The sequence below is a fragment of the Lutra lutra genome, chromosome 4 (genome assembly GCF_902655055.1).
Source record: "Lutra lutra chromosome 4, mLutLut1.2, whole genome shotgun sequence".
In the NCBI taxonomy this organism is placed as follows: domain Eukaryota; kingdom Metazoa; phylum Chordata; class Mammalia; order Carnivora; family Mustelidae; genus Lutra; species Lutra lutra.
The window spans coordinates 38,280,035-38,302,274 of NC_062281.1; the positions used below are offsets into that span (position 1 = coordinate 38,280,035).

General features: G+C 35.3%; 1 protein-coding gene and 1 non-coding gene across 7 annotated transcripts in view; one reads left to right on the plus strand and one right to left on the minus strand.

Annotated features, from left to right (window-relative positions):
- The window catches only part of VPS13B (vacuolar protein sorting 13 homolog B), a 763,452-nt gene that overhangs the window by 434,460 nt on the left and 306,752 nt on the right, over window positions 1-22,240 (minus strand). For 4 of the 6 annotated variants that reach the window (XM_047723597.1, XM_047723594.1, XM_047723596.1 and 1 more), the window contains 2 exons: window positions 10,836-10,945; window positions 3,852-3,999 (listed from right to left, as the gene is read on the minus strand). In XM_047723597.1, the coding sequence (XP_047579553.1) occupies window positions 3,852-3,999; window positions 10,836-10,945 (258 nt within the window). Of the gene's footprint in view, window positions 1-3,851; window positions 4,000-10,835; window positions 10,946-18,038; window positions 18,196-22,240 lie in introns of those variants that run through there. The other 2 variants (XM_047723595.1, XM_047723599.1) reach the window with 2 other exon arrangements.
- On the plus strand, window positions 9,788-9,893 carry LOC125099472 (U6 spliceosomal RNA). The gene has a single exon (XR_007127198.1). It is a non-coding gene; the product is annotated as a U6 spliceosomal RNA (small nuclear RNA).

The window sequence follows — 22,240 nt, forward strand, 5'->3', positions numbered from 1 at the left end:
TATCCTGAATAATTGACAGGATTGTAGACTATGACAATAGGAACCTGAATGCCTTCCAGCCCTGTGTGAGCTCTGGCAATCATTCAGATTATGGTTCCTAGGTCATCCTTTGCCCAACCATGCAGAGTTTCATCCTATGCAGGCATGTCTTACGATTTAGCAAATACTCAATGAGAACACTATTCCTGATTTCTGGAGTTCTTTTGCTACACAGCTTTCTCTCTCTACAATTTTATCCCATGCTTTGCCATTATCTCCACCTCCTACTACTTCAGTCACTCTACCTCCCTAAACTTCAATTCAGCAAGACAGCTGAGCTCAGCTTAATACGTCGCACCCTGTTCTTTGGTCTGGAATGTCCTTTAGCCAGAAAGCCAAGGCAATCCTAGGGCTCAACTGCTTTGTTTCCTTTCTGTGATGAATCACAGTCCTGTACAGCCTACTGTCCAATGTCTAGAAGCTTTTTTTCTCCCATATATTTGGAAAAATTTCTTATTTATTTATAGCAGGAATATAAATCTAGTCCCTATTATACCACCATGGTCAGAAGCCAAATTTCCATACTTTGAAATTGTAGCATTATCTACTAAAATTTACATAATTAATTATCACATCTTAATTTATCATTATTTTTGTAGTACTTGAGAAGTCAAATTAAAAGCCCTTCTATTATTTTAACCATATACTTATAGTGCTTTGGACTTGAGAAGTAATATCTAAACATGCAAGAGAAAAATAGCTAATATTTTTTAAAGAGTTATCATTTATAGAGCATTCTTCTTTTTAAAGTTTTCATATCCATTACATTTTCATCAAGAGTTCCAAATTAATTTTCATAACATTTCCAAAACATAGGGTAAACAGATGTTATAGTTTTTAGGGGTTTCCCTGTTTCAAAAATAGATTCTCTAGAAGATTACTTAGAATTCTGTGATAATATATTATCTTCATGTGAGACATGCTTTTATTCTGGGTTGGCCTGCCCTATGTGCCTATATCACTGAAATAGTGTTGTTCTGCTGTCAACACATTTCCAACAATCAAACATATGTTCTCCCGGCAGCCAGCTATTTAACATTGGTTAATTACGATTGGAAGAGGAAGATGTCTGCTTTTGTTGAATAATCACCAAGCAAAAAGCAAGGCCAGTGCAGTATCACCAAGCTTTGGCCTTCATGTGCCAAAAACACTACATAATTGTTGGGAATGAACTTAAGACCAAGACTGGACCTTAGGTTGAAAATATAAAAACTCATTTTAGTAAGAATTCAGGCATAAATTAACACTGACAGTTCTCCACTATACAATTCAGTTAAAAATTTAAATGTACATTTCATAATAATATGAATATATTTAACACTAACTGAACTATACAATTTAAAAGTTAAGATGGTAATAGTAAAAAAAACAAACAAGATATGTAAAAGGCTATGAACGCATTACCAAATCCATTTCAATTTACGATGCAATGTAAATAATGAGTACAACAGTTATAATTTCATTTAGAAATAGATACAAAGGACTCATAAAACGTTTTTTAAATTAAAACTGAAGGAGGAACAGTGATATAATTAAAAATGCAACTGAAATTTTTGAAATTTAATCCTAAGTAAAGAAATTAGTTAGCATAGAGCATTCTCAAGAGAGCACTACCACAAACCAAGGTTTCCAGAGAAGTAAAAATAGTGAGCCTTCAAGAAGGAAGATACAGGGGCGCTTGGGTGGCTCAGTGGGTTAAAGCCTCTGCTTTCAGCTCAGGTCATGATCCCAGGGTCCTGGGATCGAGCCCCACATCAGGCTCTCTGCTTGGCAGGGAGCCTGCTTCCTCCTCTCTCTGCCTACTTGTGATCTCTGTCTGTCAAATAAATGAATAAAATCTTAAAAAAAAAAAGAAGGAAGATACACAAATCATAAAGAATAAATACCTATGATCATAATTTCTGTGCCTCTGTCATATAATTTCATTGAGATCTTAAGCATTTTCCCTCATCTATATTCATCCTTAACAATTACTTTAAATCAATTATCAACTCTGATTTAAAGAGCACGACTAAATAGTAAGCAAGAGGTCAGAATATGGGGTTGATATGCATACAAGATTAAATTTACTTTTATCAAATGATTCTTTAGTAGATATTTTATTTATCAAGAGGTGATGGGTGCCCGGGTGGCTGAGTTGGTTGAAGGACTGCCTTCAGCTCGGGTCATGATCCCACGACCTGGGATCAAGTCCCACATCTGGCTCCCCCTGCTCTTTGGAAAGCCTGCTTCTCCCATTTCCTTTGCCTGCCACTCTCCATGCTTGTGCTCTGTCAAATTAGTAAATAAAATCTTTTTTTTTAAAGAGGTAATAATTATATGGGGTGCCTGGATGGCTCAGTACATATTATGTGTCTGACTCTTAATTTCAGCTCAGGTCATGATCTCAGGGTCGTAAGAACTAGCCCTGCATCAAGGCTCCTCTGTGCTGGGCATGGACCTGCTTAAGACTGTCACTTTCCCTCTCCCTCTGCCCTCCACACCCACACACAAAAAAGGTGATATTTATAAATCTTTATCTAAATTAATAGTTCAAGAGATCTAAAGTATAAAACTTAGCACAGTATCTAAAGGAAATAATACTGTATTAAAAATTCAATACTTAAGTTACAGATCAGCTTCCTATGTTACAAAAACTAAGCATAGGCATTTTTGGCATTTGATAAAGAAAATCTCAACAAAGTAAAAGGTTTGTGGATGCTGACAGGTGGAAGTTGAATAATTTCACAAAATAAACATAACAACAATACTTTAGGAAAAGTAAAATAACAAGTGTAAAACTCCAGAAAAATGCATGTTACCATTTAATTGTTGTTAAATATGGCCAGAAAATAGTACTTTTCCTCTAAACTATAAATGTTAGTTTGATATATATGTTAAGTTCCTTAAGGGTGAGGATCATGTCTAATTAATGTATCTACGCTCCATATCACAACAGAGTTTTGCCCAGTACAGACATTCAATAAGTGGTTTTTAATTTACTGAAAATATGAAACTTTTCCCAATATGCTTCAGAATACAGAAGTCATATGAAATAAAGCTTAGCATCTAAGGAAAAATATAAACTCTCCTTAAGATGGGACCGATCATCACAAACATTACAAGTTAACCAAGAAAATACCACTTAAATGCAATTATAAAGTGCTTTTCTTTTCAATTACACAAATGGGGATTTAAAAATTGTCTTATGGAAGAATATTTATGATCTTTATTTGCAGAGATGATCTAGCTGAGAGAGCGAGAGAAGGGAGAGGGAGAAAATTGAGATATATTTTGCAAGAATTCACTTTAAGAAAGAACATACTTGGTTCTTTATGGGTCTCTAGTGTCTTTGCAAGTCTTAAAAGTAAAGCAGTGAGTGCCTTTGTGCCCAGTTTTCAAGGATATTTGTACAGCATACAGACTCAAAAGACAGAGATATAGTCCTCCTTTTGAGCAAAGGCTTAGGCCTTGCAAGTTACAAATATTGCCTCCCTCCAAAGAAAATGGCAGGCATGTTTTCTACCGATTATAGCAAGTTCAGATTCCCTGATTGAGGGCTCCTCTCCTCTAACATAATCCACTGTGTTTAGGTGGCATTTGACCTCCCTGGTGCCACCCTGTGGGAATGAGGCTTAGGACAGGGACACAAGAAAATGCTAATAACCTAGGTTACTGCTAATGCTGCAAGATAATAAAGTCCTTTGTCTCCATTCCAAGAGTCTCATGTCTTTGGCTGGCATTCATGAAACTGTGGCCTGGATAACCTGATAACTTACTTGAGCTTAGAGTTAGGGTAAAATCACAGACTCTTCAGAATTCTTGACACATACCTGTTACTGTTTTTGTTTTTATAGGGCTGCTGGCATATTCAGAGGCCTGACATGACTGCTGCTTTGCCAGGGGTGCACTTCCAACAGACACCTCATCGTCTTTCCTTCTGCTAATTGGCATAACAAGAGGAACAGCTACGACAGGCTGCTGGAGAGAGGCAAATGAAACACTGAATTATTTACTGTTTCTTAAGCAGTGAAGGTTAAACAGGGCGACATTGAGGAAAAGCCTTCATAAGTGGTGTTGAAGTTTATTATTTGAAATCAATCAGTCAATCTGTATCTTTCACAGTTTTCCCTCTCTCTTCATCTGTCTCTCTTATGCACACAGATTCACACAGGGACACTTAGTAGTTTCAGCATGAAATTACAATTCTGTATGAAACTAAGATAGCTTGAAAATAAATGAAATTTAAAATAAATTTCAGTAAGAAGCATAAAGATAATACGGTAAGGGCAAATCAAAACTAAAATCAGCTTTGAAAATCGTGATTATTAGAAAATAAAAAGTTATCCTTATAAAATGATACTTTAGAGACATACTTGTATAAAGGGATTAATTACATGTTACAGTTCAACTTAATAAAGAATTGCTGAAAATCTCTACATTTTGTCTGACAAAGTGATATACGTAGCATATTTAAAAAACACAGAAAAGTATCCAGCTTTTTTATTTTCCAGCTCAGAGTTAGAGAAAGCTGGAAAACATTATGATCCTATACTGAATGCATGAGTGCTGAATTGGACAATAAAGCAGCTGTTTCATCTTTATTCACTGAACTAAAGTCTGATGTTACTGCTGATGACGCCCAATACAATCTTGTCAGATTTTTGGCAAAAAAGAAAAAAAAAGGTATTTTTAAAGTTTGCTGCAGGATCAAAGATCAATGTTGAACTGGGTGGAAAACAATCATGAAATGTTGGGTTTTAGCCACAAATTGAAAAGGCAATTGCAGCGTGGGCAACAACAGCTGCTAACTGTAACACAGCTGTGTCCGATGGTAGCTCTGGAGGGGCTTGAGAGCAGCGCAGTCTAACGTTGCTCTCAACAGCACAACACCACATTCTTCAAGATCCAACTTTACGGCTCACCCAACATTTATTACTTATTTAATATTAATTCAATTATGAAAACATGTCAATCAGAACATAGGTACATTATCTAACAATGCAGCAAATCAATCAAGCCATTAGATAGAGGGGGGAAAAAGGCAAAGTATTTTAAAGTTGCTACTTCAACTGAGTAAAAGGACAAGGAAGCTGATAATGAGAAAATGGAAAGGTTAAATATATTTGTGGGAAACATCACAATGTATAGTACCTACTTGCATATTAAGAATTTATAAAATCTGAATAGGAAATCAGTATTTTAAGACCTATTTATATTTATAAAATCTGAATAGGAAATCAGTATTTTAAGACCTAGACGAGAAATGTTCGACATATTGTTAAGTTTTGATGTATTTAAAATTCCTCAACTATAAAATATGGGAGTGGAGATGTCTACTTAAAAACCCCTATGTATTTAGTGATTCCATAATCCCCTGAATCTCTTGGCCATCATTTATAAACCATGTTCAAATTCAAATTAACGTATTAGAGAAAAATTATGTTCTGTGTAGTGTGATATTTAATTCAAGCAAAATAGCTGGAAGATGGGTGTCTGAGTGGCTCAGTGGGTTAAGCCTCTGCTTTCAGCTCAGGTCACGATCCTGGGGTCCTGGGATCGAGCCCCGCACTGGACTCTCTGTTCAGCAGGGAGCCCTCCTCCTCTCTGCCTGCCTCTCTGCCTACTTGTGATCTCTCTCTGCCAAATAAATAAATAGAATCTTTAAAAAAAAAAAAGCTGAAGGATGAGATTCATAAGAGCCATAATATTGGTAATACCCAAAAACAAACAAACAAAAAACCCTTCCTTTTGGTGGCTGAAACTGGGTGCATTTTCACAAAGGCAACAATATATTAAAAGCCCTAACAAAACCCCTCCTAGTAAGACAGCAGGCTCTGATATGTCTCCTACAGAACTGTATTCCAAATACCTACAACAGTGTCCAAAAGACTCTCCATAAATATTTGCTGAATGATTACTAATACAGAAACCACATGTCAGGCATGAAGAGATACTGGATATAGAGTAAAATGATTTGATTTCCTCCACTTTTCTGGAAATATGGCTATTCCAGTCAAAAATATAAAAATAAACAATAATTATTTTTAGCCAGCTTCCATGTTTCTACTAATATTCTTCTACCTTCTGGTACTAGATATTTCCTCAAATATCAGTGTATGCTAGCCTCAGATTTCTCCTATCCTTGATGCATCAATATCCCATGATCTCAAAATACCTAAAAGCTTTTGCTGTTCTTCTCAGAAAACTCTCCCTCTTTATTAATTTAATATAAAACTCTCCCTCTTATTAATTTAATAAATGTAAAAATATAGGAAATTATAAAGAAAAACAATATCCACATTCTCATTACATCTAATAGTTACTGGCTCTTTACATTATTATCATATTTCCTTTTTTTAAAAAAAGAGACCAATGAAGTATTACAGATATGGCTAAAATCCCTCCAACTGCTAACCACCTGCCCATTTCTCCTGCAATCAGCCACTATTATAATACTGATATAATCCGTGAAATGCATGTTTTAACAACTATCTTTACTTACACATACTCATATACACCACTTATTTCACCATTTATTTATTTCTAAGGGTAGTTTTGGGAAAATGTATGTAAATGCTCTCATATTACATATAGCCTTGGAAAATTGGTTTTTGCATTAGGTATAATTTGAGACATACATATTAAAACTTATTGTATAATCTCTACTAATAAATTATCATATCATGTGAATACATCATACTTTTTAAATCTACTTCCTTACATTCAATTCAAGTTGTCTCCAATTTTACATGACTGCAGTAAATACTGCACTAAGAGGCTCATCCATGACTCTTTAGCTCCTATGAGTATATGTGTTAAAAGCATATCTTTATTAAAAAGTGGGATTTAGGGGCGCCTGGGTGGCTTAGTGGGTTAAAGCCTCTGCCTTCGGCTCAGGTCATGATCCCAGCATCCTGGGATCGAGTCCCGCATCGGGCTCTCTGCTCAGCAGGGAGCCTGCTTCCTCCTCTCTCTGCCTGTCTCTCTGCCTGCTTGTGATCTCTGTCAAATAAATAAAAAATAAAAAATAAATAAAAATAAAAAGTGGGATTTAGGGCTTAGAGGCTATGTCTATTTTCAATTTTTTTAAAATAAACTATAAGGACTAGAATTGGTTTTTTTTAAAGATTTTATTTATTTATTTGACACACACAGAGAGAGAGATCACAAGTAGGCAGAGAGGCAGGCAGAGAGAGAGGGTGAAGCAGGCTCCCTGCTGAGCAGAGAGCCCAATGTGGGGCTCAGTCCCAGAACCCTGAGATCATGACCTGAGCCGAGGGCAGAGGCTTAACCCACTGAGCCACCCACATGCCCCAATGCCTATTTTCAATTTTACTGGATATTGCCAATTCATTGATTTTCACTCATTAACAGTAGTATGAGTTTATCCATTTTCTATTTTTTCACCACTACTGAATATTAGCATTTTTTACCCAATAGAGTTTAAAAAGTAAAGATGAGTAGTCATGAGTGATCATTATTAAAGCTGGATGATACAGTTACAGGGATCAATTACGCTATTTTCTCAATTACCCATGTTAAAAAAAAAGTAAGAATAAAATAGTAGGTTAAGTATATTTTTAAAAGTATATTTTTGAGATATTGATGAACCATAGTAAAATAGTAATACTGTGAAGTGCTGGTGAAAATGTAAACTGTAACCAACTGTGGAAGGTAAGTCACGATATAACAAAGGCTTCAAAATATTTGAAAATATATGCCTTTAACTAATATTTTTAAAGTTTTTACTTACTTATTTGAGAAACAGAAAAAGGAAACACAAGTGAGGGGGAGAGGGAGAAGCAGACTCCCTGCTGAGCAGGGACCCTGACCTGGGGCTCAATCCCAGCAACCCAAGGTCATGACCTTCGCCAAAGGCAGACACTTAATTGAATGGGCCACCCAGGCCTCTCAATACATGCCTTTAACTATTAATTACACTTTCAAAAATATATTCTAAGTGAATACTTAGAAAAAAATCCAAAGATTTAGCTATGAAGATATTTATCCCAATATAATTTTAACTCTGGATGAGTAGGGTCATGGGTATTTGTATTACTTTTAAACAAAACTACTGTTTTGAACTTGGAAATTTTTTAAATATATATTTACATTTAATTTTAAATAGTTATAATAAAAATAAAATTAAATATAAAAATCTTTAAATGTGGTTGTTATCAATCAAATGCATCGATCTACTTAAGACACTAGGACAAAAAAAAAGATGCTGGAACACTGTCTGATCTTCAGGGATATCTCTAGCATAACTTGACATAATTGCATCATTTATAAAATAACCAATGAGAATTTACAGTACAATAGGATATTATTCATCTATAAAAAAGAAGTCTTCTCATTTGTGACAATATGGATGGACCAGATAATAAGGTAGTTAGGCTAAGTGAAATAAGAGAAAGAAAAATACCATATTGATTTCACTTATAAATGGTATATTAAAAAAAAAAAGACAAACTCATGGGGGCAACTGAGGTGAATGGGGTCAAAAGGTACAAACTTCCACTTAAAAAACAAATAAGTCATGAGATGTAATGGACAGCAATATGACTATAGTTAAAAGTACCATATTGTATATTTAAAATTTGTGAAGAGAGTGGATCTTAAACTCTTATCAAAAGGAAAAAAATCTGTAGTTGTCTGTAGTGACGGATGTTAACTACTTATTGTGGTGATAATTTCAAAATATACACAAATATCAAATCACTATGTTGTACACCTGAAAACTAACATATCAATTATAGCTCAATTAAAAGAACTTACATCTAAAATATTTCTCAAATGCACCCTGACATTAGTGTCATTGACTGTTAAGGTGGATTTCTATGCAACTGCTGGTAAAGCAGAGATGGTGGAAAGACTAGTTTAGGTGGTCCTGTTTTTTACTGGCCTGTTTACCCTCATAGTGCCCGGATGTTCGTTCTGAGTATATGATGCATAGGAATTGCACAGTAAATGTTCACTTTCATTTTTATTATCTCTGTATTGCCTCTTCTTCTTTAGTTTTATTCAACATTCTGTTGAATAAACAGAATAGAAACCTCCTAAAATTCAAATCTCTTTATATCAGGTTCCTATAGCTCTTCTTTACCCTTCAGGATGAAGTCGCAAACACTCTGTATTAAAGAAAAAAAAATCTTTTATGAATTGGCTTCCAATTCCTACCAGTCTCTATAACAACTGGCTCTAGTCTGGAATCACTGAAGGTTCCTTTCTTAACAAATTAGTGGGGGGGTTTTGTTGTGTTGTTGTTGTTGTTTTTCCTCTGCTCACACAGTTCAGTCTAGAGCAACCTTCCTGGTCTGGTTTACTGCTGTAATGCTCAACTGTCTTAATTCCTCCTTTTAACAACTTCATCTGCCTGAGAGAACTATTCTTCTTTATCTTTTTCCACATAATCCTATTTAGATCTAATATAGCAATTTCTAAAAATGGCATTGCTATATTCCTTCATATTCCTAAATACAGTAAATAACTCTAGAGGAAGGGATATACGAAAAATTAACTTTTATTTCTGTAGCCCCAGTATCTAGCACAGTGCCTCATGGTCTCTAACAATTTGATAAAAAAAGAACAATGAAACTGGGGAATGGAAGCTGTAGTTTCAAATTAAGACAGGGTGAAGAAAATCCTTTAAAAGATACCCCTTGAGACATGGGTTGAAATAGTCAGTCCATTTTTGTCTTATTTAATTATAAAATTGTGTATTTTTCTATCACCTAGCTTTAAGTTACTTCAGAAAAAAGATGCAGCACTCACTTTGGCAGCCCATATACTAAAACTGGAACAATACAGAGAACATTAGCATGGCCCCTGTGCAAGGATGACAGGCAAATTCATGAATGTTTCATATTAAAACAAATACCAAGTCATTCCAATTGCACTACTATAAAATTACAATTAAGTCAACAGGAAAATGCAATGCAAGGTAGCATAAATTTGGCCTGAAAAACATTTAGCTCTGCCATTTACTACATGTGACAATATGTAGGTAAATGTCAATAAGCATCAGTTTCTTCATTTTTAAAATGGGAAAAATAAAATCCATCTCTAAGAATTCCATTTAAGCATCATAACATAGAAAATTACACTTAAGCATTCCAGGAACTACAATTAGGTACTCTTTACTTTGCAATTTATACCCTTTTAAATAAGCACACATCCCAACTCTTTTATACCAACCATCCCAATCTAGGGGCTTGGCACACTATGAATACTTGTTGAGTAAACCTAAAGATGAAGAGGAAATACAGAGATAATAAAAACAAACGCTAACATTTTCTACGCAATTCTTACACATCAGACACTATGAAGGAAAGAAAGTTAGTAAAATAGAACTACCTAAACTAGTCTCTCCAGTGTTTCTGCTTTACCAGCAATTGCATAGAAATTCACTTCAATAGTCAATGAAACAGTAACTTACTGTTTAGAAATGAAAGAATAGAATTGCTTGAAAGGGGGAGAATGGAGGACAAAGGAATTGTGGTACATCCATTTAAAAAATCAATTCCAGGGGTGCCTGGGTGGCTCAGTGGGTTAAGCCTCTGCCTTCGGCTCAGGTCATGATCTCAAGGTCCTGGGATCGAGTCACGCACCGGGCTCTCTGCTCTGAGGAGAGCCCGCTTCCCCCCCACTCTCTGCCTGCCTCTCTGCCTACTTGTGATTTCTCTCTCTTCATGTCAAATAAATAAATAAATAAAATCTTAAAAAAAAAAATCAATTCCGACAATACATAACTGTAACAAATGACTAAGAAAAAGATTTATTCATTAAGAGAGTAAATTATAAAAATTTCTCACCTGCTGCATATGTCTACTGGTTCGTTTCTGTGGCTGATAAATGAGCCAGGTGTATAAGACTGGGTCAATATTAACTGCTACTCCTTGTACACTACAAAGAAGTACAGCACCTAAAAATCAAGATTTTAAAATTGTGTTAATTCCTCCTACAAAACAGTAAGCTTTATATCACTTCACACCAAGTAGGACAGCTGTAATAGAAAAGACAAATTAAAAAGGGTGGACAAAACGATGTGGAGGAATTCCAGCCTCATATACTGCTCGTGGGAGCATAAAATGATGCAAATACTTTCAAAAACACTTTGGCATTTCCTCAAGAAGCAAAATATACAGTCACAATATGACCCAAGAATTTTATTCCTAGGTATGTACCAAGAGAACTAAAATCATATGTCCACTCAAAAGCTTGTACCCAACTTTTCAAAGCAGGATTCATAATAGCAAAACATGGGAATAACACAAACGTCCATGAATGGTTGAATGGATAAGCAAAATGTGGTAGAGCCATATAATGAAAAATTATTTGTCCATCACAATGAATAAAGTACTGATCCATGCCTGCACCACACCTTGAACACACGTTAAGTGAAAGAAGTCAGTCATAGAAAACCACAGACTGGATGATTCCACTTACATGAAATGGCTACAACAAGCAAAACCACGGAGAAAAAAGGTGGGATTAGCAGATGCCAATGCGTGGGGAGGGGGGATGGAAAGTAACTGCTAATAGATACGCAGTTCTTTGGGGAGTGATTAAAATGTTCCAGAATTAGAAAATGGTGATTGTTGCACAACCTTGCAAATATACTAAAAACCATTAAATTACGCGCTTTAAAAATAATGAATTTTATGGAAAATGAATTATCTCATTAAAAGCGAATATGTCTACCACATGATTTCACTCATATGTGGAATTTAAGAAACAAAGCAGATGAACATAGGTGAAGGGAAGGAAAAATAAAATAAGACAAAACAGAGATGGAGGCAAACCATAAGACTCCTAATTATAGGAAACTGGAGGGGAGGTGGCTGGAGGGGAGGGGACTAGGGAATGGGGTAACTGGGTGATGGACACTTAGGAAAGCACTTGATGTAATGAGCACCGGGTGTTATATGCAACCGATGAATCACTGAATTCTATCCCAGAAACTAATTATACAGTATAAGTTAACTAAACTGCATTTAAATATTAAAAAAATTTTTAAGTGAATATGTCTTTAATAATAAGAAGCTTTATTTTTTAGGCAAAAAGCAATATCTATATTGGTCATGAGAATAGAATATTATCTCCCTTTTTTGTTTATTTTACAAACTTAATTCACAATGTGAAAGGAAGGATTATTATAACCACTCAGTAAATCACTGCAAATTATAGCTTTTAACATACAGAAGCAAGAGATCTGCCTAGATGAAATACAGGCTAACATTCTGACATAAAACACAAAGCTGAAGTGTAACAAGTTGCAATTCCATTCTAGCAAAGTATTTTAGTCCCTCAGTGATAAAAAGCAACTCACATCGAACTTAACTAAATAAAGCATAATATCCCATTCATAATTTATGTGCAGGTTATGTGCATTCCATGAATACATTTTTGCATTTCTACATATATTTTTTGATAAAATATTATTAGCTCTGTTGAGATATATGGAGTACCAAGTAAGAGGTATTTGTCAATGTTGCTCTCAACTATATCTCCAGTATCTAGAAAAGTAACGGCCATATGGTAGGAACAGAGAGTCATAATAAAAGGTAGATGAGTTCTTGGATTAGGTACGAAAGCCCATTCATTCTATAACATTGCAGATTATTTAAACAATACAATTACTATTAGTACCAACTCCTATGAAAAGTGAACCACACAGAGTTAGAGATAGAAAGATGGAGGAGTGTAAGCAAGAGAAATATCCTCTTTTTAAAAACTTTTGCACAGAATTTTCAAATGAGCAAAAATTGTCATATGTATTCCTATTCTACATTTTGGTGCTTCTGAATGTTCAGTGTAGATTCTTGGGCAGCATTCGGAGACAACAGAAATCCCACCCACTTGTAACTTCCCAAATGTAACACTTCCCACATGTAACAATGTGTGTGCTCCTGAGCAATGAGTCACTCAAATACATATCAGGAAGGAATGAATAGGAGAAGATAAATACAGGATGACTGGAAAAGGGGAATCATAACTGAAGTCAATTAGAAAATATAATTTAATATATATATTTTTCCTATAGTAGAATATATAAGAAGTATTAAAATCTTTTAAAGAAATTAATTGCATACTTTTAAATGGAGAGTTTAAAATTCTTATTTAAATTCAAGAATATATAATTCAATCTTAAAAGTTAAAAGATTTTTCTAAATTCCATATAAAGAAATGAAATTACAGTTAGGTTTAAATTACTGTGAAGTGTTTTTTGCCACATAAGCCCACTGTAATATAATTTGTTTTATAGTTAATATCACATAAATATTAAAGATACCACAAATAATACATATTTTACAATAAGAAATGTGTTCCACAAAAAGCAACTGCAATAAGAAAGAAGAATGTGGGGTCCAGGAGACAAAAGATCCAATACAGGAGAAAAGTGACAGGACTCCCCAAACAACAGTAATTTAGTGACAGGTACGTGAAAAATGTAGTAACAATATTTAAGATACATTTATTATTTATTTTTGATAGAGAGAGAGAGCAGTGGAAGGGGCAGAGGGAGAGGGAAAGCGAGGACCCCAAACAGGCTCCATGCTCAGCACAGAGCCACGCTGAGCTGGATGCAGATCTCCATCTTGTGACCCTGAGCTGAAATCAAGAGTCAAACCCTTAACCAACTGAGCCACCCAGGCCCCAGAAAAGCAATAAAACACAATTATTCAATACAGGAAAAACACATGCTATAAAGGAAATGATAACTAATCACAAGCATACAACATGACTGTACCATGAATAATATTTATAAAGAGAAATATGTAAGTTCTGAAAAAAAAGGTGCCCTGATTAATCAAACATGATATAACAATTTTGAGAGTAGGTATACATAAGAAGAATGTGAGATGTGAGCAGGACAGAGTGAAAGTTGGTTATATATCATTTTCCAGAGTAAGACATCAATAAATTTTGCTCTAAAGTAACCAAGAAAGAGCAAGAGAAGTCATATTATTTAAAAATATGGAAGTAAACACCAAAATAATTATTGAAAAGATTTGAGAGGTGTTACCTCTTGAAAAGGGCACATAAAAAAAGAACAGTTGCCATGAGAGAGAATACAATTAGGATTCTCAAATGGGGGTCAAGAGAAAAGAGCGGTAGATGAGACTTCAATTTTCTTGCTGAGGAGTGTCTCTCTAGCCATTAGTAAAAAGCAGAATAAAATTTTCTGTTTGAAAAGTCTCTAATTCACTATCATGTAACCACCACAAATTATGATCTGTAAAGGGTTCTCTTCACCAAAAATCAGCAAGCACTACAGAAAGCAAGCCATTAAGAGAGAGTCAGTAAAAGCAACAAACAACAAATTTAGACTTTCAAGTACTGCAGATAGCCAAATACATAAAATAAACACCTATGTATAAACTATTTAAAATATAAAAGTATGGTATCACACAGAGTATCAAAAAAGAGAAAGTATCAGGAAAGAACATACTTTAAAGAAAAACAAACTATAAAAATGACATAGTTAATTGTTGGTGTAAAAAACACATTGGGCAGGCTAGACAGATCAGCTATAGCTGAAGAGGAAAAAAAGTGAAATGGGGAAAGCATATGAGCTCATTTAGAATGCATCCAAAACAGAATGAAAAATGGTTATGAAAATGAGGTTAAGAGATATGAGTACCAAGTAAGAAGATCAAACATGTCCAGAGGGAGATACCCAAAAATGGGGAAGAGGCAATATTATTAAAAACTTAACAGCTGAGAATTTTACAAAATTGTTGAAAGACAATAAGCCTCAAACCAAAAAAAAAAAAACCAACTCAATAAAACCAAAACATATAAAGCATTTTAAAACTACAATGAGATTATCACCTAACACCTGTGAGAATAACTAAAATCAACAACACAAGAAATAACGGTTGGCAAGGATGCAGAGAAAAGGAAGCCTCCTTGCACTGCTGGTGGGAATGGAAACTGGTCCAGCCACTGTGGAAAACAGTATGAAGGATCCTCAAAAAGTTGAAAATAGGGGTGCCGGGTGGCTCAGTGGGTTAAGCCTCTGCCTCAGCTCAGGTCATGGTCTCAGGGTCCTGGGATCGAGCCCCACATTGGGCTCTCTGCTCAGCAGGGAGCCTGCTTCCCACTCTCTCTGCCTACTTGTGATCTCTTTCTCTGTCAAATGAATAAATAAAATCTTAAAAAAAAAAATTTGAAAATAGAACAAACTACCCTATGACCCAGGAATTGCACTATGAGGTATTTACCCAAAGCATACAGAAATACTAATTTGAGGGGATACAGGCACCCCGAAGTTTACAGCAGCATTATATACAATGGCCAAATTGTGGAAACAACCCAAATGTCCACTGACTGATGAATGGAATGGAATGGAATGGAATGAATGAAAGATATGCACACAATGGAATATTACTCAGCCATAAAAAGGAATGAAATACTGCCATTTGTTAGGGAGCATTATGCTAGGTGAAATAAGTCATAGAAAAACAAATACCATATGACTAAATTCAAATGTGGAATTTAAGAAACAAATAACCATTAGGGAAAAAAGAGAGAGAGAGGCAAACCAAGAAACAGACTCAACTATAGAAAACAAACTGATGGTTACCAGACGGGAAGTGGGTAAGGGGGTGGGTAAAATAGATGATGGGGATTAAGGGGTTATCTGTGATGAGCACGGGGTGTTGCATGGAAATGTTGAAACGCTAAATCGTACACCTGAAACTAATATTAAACTGTATGTTAACTAACTGGAAATTAAATGAAACATAAAAAAAATAAACATAAACATATTTTGTTAAACTAATTAGAAAGAAGCTACAAACACTGAAGGGAAAAGAAGATTTTTTAAAAAAGCACCCTGAACAACAAGAATGATCATCTGGGGATTAAAAGCAAAGACAATCAACTTCTCAGCAAAAAAATAAATGGAATTGAGTATATGATTTTACTTCAAAATTTACATGTTATATATATTCTTTTGTATGTACAGAGTGTTCTGTTTAAAAGATAATGAAGAAAACACAGAAATTATATGTAATTTTAAAAACAAATATATCAGGATAAGTTTGTTCTAATATGCATCTCAAGTACAAGGCACATACAAACATTTTTTATTTTTACTTTTTTTGGGGGGAAGAAATAATTTTTTATTATTTATTAACATTAACTACAATGTGATGTGCATCACAGAGATTCTATCAAGAGATGCAAAGACAAAGAAATCTCACCCTTTTTCATAGCCATGCAGACAAAACTCACTACATACATATTCTCAGGATAAACACAAACTTCTTTTAATTATGATGAAAAATACACTCACAAACCCTACACAAACAAAGCAGTTTATAAATTTAATAGTATGACAACTTCAAAGGACAAAAGTAAATTAGAAAATTACAGACATTCTCCATAATGGGCAAGTTATTGTAAAAGTCCTTTCAGCTGTGTCAAAAATTAAATGTGTTGGGTAAGTTTTTTATAAAACTTTCTCAGTGAATTAGTAGCATTCCTTTTTAATTGAGATTTTATAGAAAGGAAAAGGAAAACAAATGCATCAAATATTTTCATGTGAAAACTAACCTTAAAAGCCTTATTTTATTATAAAGAAGTTAAAATACTTCAACAAATGTTCATGAAAGTTATAGATTACATTATTATCAGAGATGACTGAATGACACATAGCCAGACTGGACCTCTGTGAATGTTAAATAGGTGATAAAAGAGAATAATCTATTAATTTAATATCAAATTAGTTAAAATTATAAAGTTCTTTTAAATTTAAAGGGATATTTTCATATTATACTCAATTCAGGGGACTTCACCTTTAAAAATAACACACAAGTTCTGACATGTAAGCACACAGACAACTAGTCTGATTCTGAGTTTATTCAGAACAGATTCCTCATAAATCACTAAAACTTGGCAATATACTATTCTGTTTAATTTTAGCCTGGGAGACAACTAATAAGAAAAGTGTGCTTTATTTCTCTGCTCACTGCCAAAAATGGCTCCTTTACGCACATTCCACCCAGACTTCACAAATTAGTTAAACCAAGGCACCACTGTCATTTCAGTTACATCCTAAGCTGAAAATGAAATGAAAATGAAAAAAGAGTGAGAGACCAAAGGTGCATAGAATTACAATTAAATATACATGCTTCTTGTCAGCTATAGAAACTCTGTCAAGCCAATGAGATGGTCTTGTGAAATACTGAGGTATAAAAGTGGGCAAGTACCCTGCATTTTATGTTAAACCAATGAATGAGACAAAAACACAGACATATTCATCTTCATCTAAGCTTCAGTGGCTAAAACTCACTATTTTTCTATTACATAGCTATAGTAAATTAAGGGCATTTTAGATTCATACAGCTCTTAAGAAATTATTTGCTGCTTTAATTTTTAAGAATAATTTCAAGAATTTTAGCCTGTTAAATAAAAAAAAAAGAAAGAATCAAAAACATGGGTGGAGAATAAAGGCAAGATAGAGTAATCACAGACAAGAAATGACAGAGCAGGGATGAGCTGCCAACCACGGGTAACTTTAGCCAAGGTAATTGTCAAGTTTAGCATAAATGAATCATAAGACTTTTAGGTATGTGAATACGGTAGCTCATGTTACTTAATTAAAAATTATCATGCTTTCCCATAGGATATAGAAAATCACAGAACTCTATTCCATCATAGCAAAAACAAGCCACATAATGCTTTTCAACTCATCAAAGCTTTTCAACATTCATAATACAGCAGGGTTTGCAAAGAAACCTAATGAACAAAAATCCTAAAAGTGAAAGGCCCTAGGCAGGAAAGAATGAATAGTGGCTTTCATTCTTGGCAGAAATTGGCAGAAACTCCAACTTTGCAGAAGTTGGAGAAGAAACATGTTGTTAAGAAAAGAAGAGAAATGTTAACAAATGTTTAAAGATGAGTTTGGGGACTGGCACGACAATTTAGAATCCCTGAGAATACCAGACACAAGAGGAGTGTACCCACCTGACATCTCTTTTCAACAAACCTCCACCAAATACTCATGAGAATAGCAGGGCACAGGACTGGAGAAATGAGAAGGACCCCAGTAACATGCAGGCACATGGAGCCTGATGACTTCTGAGAGCAGAGAAGGAAACTAAAGGAAATCCCACAGTCGTTGTGAACTTTTCAGTGAGCACCAACCAGGGCTATCTGTGACTAGGAGAAGAAAAGAGGAACTAAGATAGATCCCCCTGGAGGCAAATAATAACAAGCAAACAAGGCATGTTAGGTCTGTGCATATAGGTAAGAACTAAGAGCAAAATCACAAACCAATCACAAAGAACTAAGAGCAAAATCACAAACCAAGGTAACCAAGGGGTTACCTTGAACCGGTCACAGGCTCAAAAAATGTGAAGCCTACAGCGAACTCAACATAAGTAAAGCAAGAACCAGATCCACGTCACCTAGAGAATAAAAACAAAGATCATAAAACATAGAGAATATAGTCAATACTATTTTAGTAATGTTATATGGTAACAGACAGAAACTACACTTAACATGGTAAGCATGGTAAAATGTACACAATTGTTGAACCACTATGTCATGAACCTGTAAATAACAATATATGTCAACTATACTTCAATTATAAAAACTAAAAAATAAAGAGAAAGGAAAAAAAGAAAGCAAAAGCTAGACACAACTCAACTATACTAATTACATTACAGAAGAAGAAGCATGTTCTTTTATGGGCATAAACATTTTTCTACCACAGGCACTATTATTCCTTTTTATATACAACTTTTGGCATTCATTTTAAAAAATATGAAGCACAGTAATAGAAAAACAAATAACTCATTATCAAAAAAGAAAACAGTCAATAGCCCGAGTTCAAAAGGGAGCATAAATACTGGAATTATGAAAGATTTTAAAACTCTGATAAATATTTTAAAGAATATAGTGAAAAAGGTAGATGGTATGCATGAACCAAAGAAGAACTGCAGTAGATAGAGAAATTATGAAAAAGCAATAAACGGAAACGTTAGGATTTAAAATGTAATACTGGGGACACCTGGGTGGCTCAGTGGGATAAAACCTCTACCTTCGGCTTAGGTCATGATCTCAGGGTCTTGGGATCGAGTCCTGCATCGGGCTCTCTGCTCAATGGGGAGCCTGCTTCCCCCCCGCCCCTCTCTGCCTGCCTCTCTGCCTACTTGTGATCTCTCTCTCTGTCAAATGAATAAATAAAATCTTTAAAAAAAATGCAATACTGGAAGTGAAGAATTCTTTGAAAATTTCTTTTCAAAACTTATAAACAATATCAACTGACAGGTTAAAAGAAAAAAATAGGCAAACTCCAAGAGGAATAATTAAAAAGAAAAACAGATCTAGCCACATCACGATCAAACTGCAGGAAACCAAAGCCAGAAAAAATTTTTTGAAGTCACTCAGGAAAAAATAAATATATAAGGGAACTATGATTAAGGATAACTCCTCATCAGGAATAATGCCGATACAGAGACAATGGAACAGTATCTTTAAAGTGCTAAAATAAGAAAAGACAACCTAGGTTTATATGCCTGCTGGACATACGCTTTAAAAATGAAGACAAAACAAAACAATGAAAACAATTTGTCTTCTAAAAACCTGCACTACTAGAAATCAAGAGAAATGCTTTAGAATGAAAGGAAATATACCAGATAGAAATTCAATTCTAGAAAAGGAATCAAGAACACCAGAAAGATTAAATATGTAAATAAAGAGTATATTAAAAATATGGTATTTTTATTTATATATACAGTTACAGTTATATTTATATACAGACACACATGCAAATATATATTATATATATAAATATATATATTTAAATCTCCTTTGAAAGACTCATGACTATTTAGAGTAGGAATAATAACAATGCAGTATGGGGTTCAATTACACAAAGAAATAAATATATGCCCATATAGCAGAAACAACAGGATGGTGGTAACTTGGAAGTAAAACAATGTAATTAGGCATTTGTCTTATTTTTCAGTTTATCGTGGATTCTGTCACTGTCCTCTAAACTTAGCAATTTTACCGTTAAGTCTAATTCACATCATATAAAAATATTTATCTTTTAAAGGTTTTATTTACTTATTTGACAGAGAGAGCATGAGCAGGGAGGAGGGGTAGAGGGAGAGGGAGAAGCAGGCCCCACGGAGCAGGGAGCCCAATAAGGCACTCAACCCCAGGACATTGGGATCATGACCTGAGCCGAAGGCAGCTGTTTAACCAAGTGAGCCCCCCAGGTGCCCATAAAAATATTTATTAAGCACTTATGTATGTATGTATGTATGTACTTTCTTCTTTCCATTTATCCAAATTTCATGTACCCTTTGATTCAAATTAGCTTCCACCATTAAGACTTCCTACTACCACTGATCTTTCCATTCTCTGGCGAAGTACAACAATGAGAATATAGAGCCAATTTCAGCCACTGACTCAATTTAGCTTTCTCAGTAAATAAGAATTTCATCATTTCAGAACAAGGATGACAGGGGAGGTTATGAGTGCTTTAGACAACAGCCTAATGTGTGAAACACTCACACATGCTCACTCTGCAACATGAAGAAGCTATCTGTATTCCTTGGTCATAAACTAAAAGGGAGACAGCTCATCCTGTTGCACATTTTTCTTCAGTCCAGTTCAGGGGCAGAGAAGGCATAAGACTTGGAATCATCAAGACTGTGTGTGTGTTTTTCTTTTTCCTATAATAAAATGTGTTCGTTCTTTTCCATTCTCTCAAGATCAAATGTTAGTCAATTTTATCAGACATTAAGTTAATAACTGGTCTCCTTCTATCTGACTCATCTGTCTTATTTCTCAATTGGCAAAGAATTCACAAATGAGATTTAATACTAATCTCAAACTGTGTCAGCAATTAATAATTGGTGGTATTTCAAAGTTTTCTCCTCCACCTCCACATTCAAGACATAAAACTCTAAAACTATATATATATATATATATATATATATATATATATATATAAAATAAAAAGAGCATTTTTCACAGAACTAGAACAAATAATCCTAAAATTTGCATGGAACCACAAAAGACCCTAAACTGTCAGAGCGTCACAGTTCCAGACTTCAAGTTATATTACAAAGCTGCAGTAACCAAAACAGTATGATACCGTTTAGGGCACAAAAATTAGACACATAGATTAATGGAACAGAATAGAAAGTCCAAAAGAAAACCCACAATTATATGGTCAATTAATCTTTAACAAAGCAGGAAAGAGTATCCAATGGAAAAAAGAGAGTCTATTCAAAAAGTGGTTTTGGGTAGGGAGGAGTCAAGATGGCGGAGAAGTAGCAGGCTGAGACTACTTCAGGTAACAGAGATTAGCTAGATAGCTTATCTAAAGATTACAAACACCTACAAATCCAACGGGAGATCAAAGAGAAGAACAGCAATTCTAGAAACAGAAAATCAACCACTTTCTGGCAGAGAAGTGAATCCAAAGCGATGGGAAGATAGACTGCGGGGGGTAGGGGCCGGCTCCAGGCAAGCAGCGGAGCAACGGAGCACAAAATCAGGACTTATAAAAGTTTATTCTGCTGAGGGACATCGCTCAAGAGGCTAAACGGGGGTGAAGACCATGCGGGGTCAGCGTGGCCTCAGGTCCCGCAGGGTCACAGAAGGACGGGGGTGGCTGAGTGTCGCAGAGCTTGCAGGTATTAGAACAGGGAAGCCGGCTACAGAGACAGAGCCGAGGAGTGAGCTCACAGCTCGGGGTTACCTTGAACCTGTCACAGGCTCGGTGAGCTCGGAGCGCTGCCGGAGGCCAGGCAGACGGGAGTAATTGGGCATTGTTCTCTGAGGGCGCACTGAGGAGTGGGGCCCCAAGCTCTCGGCTCCCCCGGGCTGGAGACTGGGAGGCCGCTATTTTCATTCCCATCCTCCGGAACTCTACGAAAAGCGCTCAGGGAACAAAAGCTCCCGAAAGCAAACCTGAGCGGATTACTCAGCCTGGGCCATGGTAAGGGAGGTGCAATTCCGCCTGGGGCAAAGACACTTGAGAATCACTACAACAGGCCCCTCCACCCAGAAGATCAACAAGAAATCCAGCCGGGACTAAGATCACCCACCAAGGAGTACAGTTTCAATACCAAGGAGAGCGGCAGAATTCCAGAGGAGGAGAAAGCAAAGCAAAGAACTCATGGCTTTCTCCCCATGATTCTTTAGTCTTGCAGTTAATTCAATTTTTTTTTCTCTCTTCCTC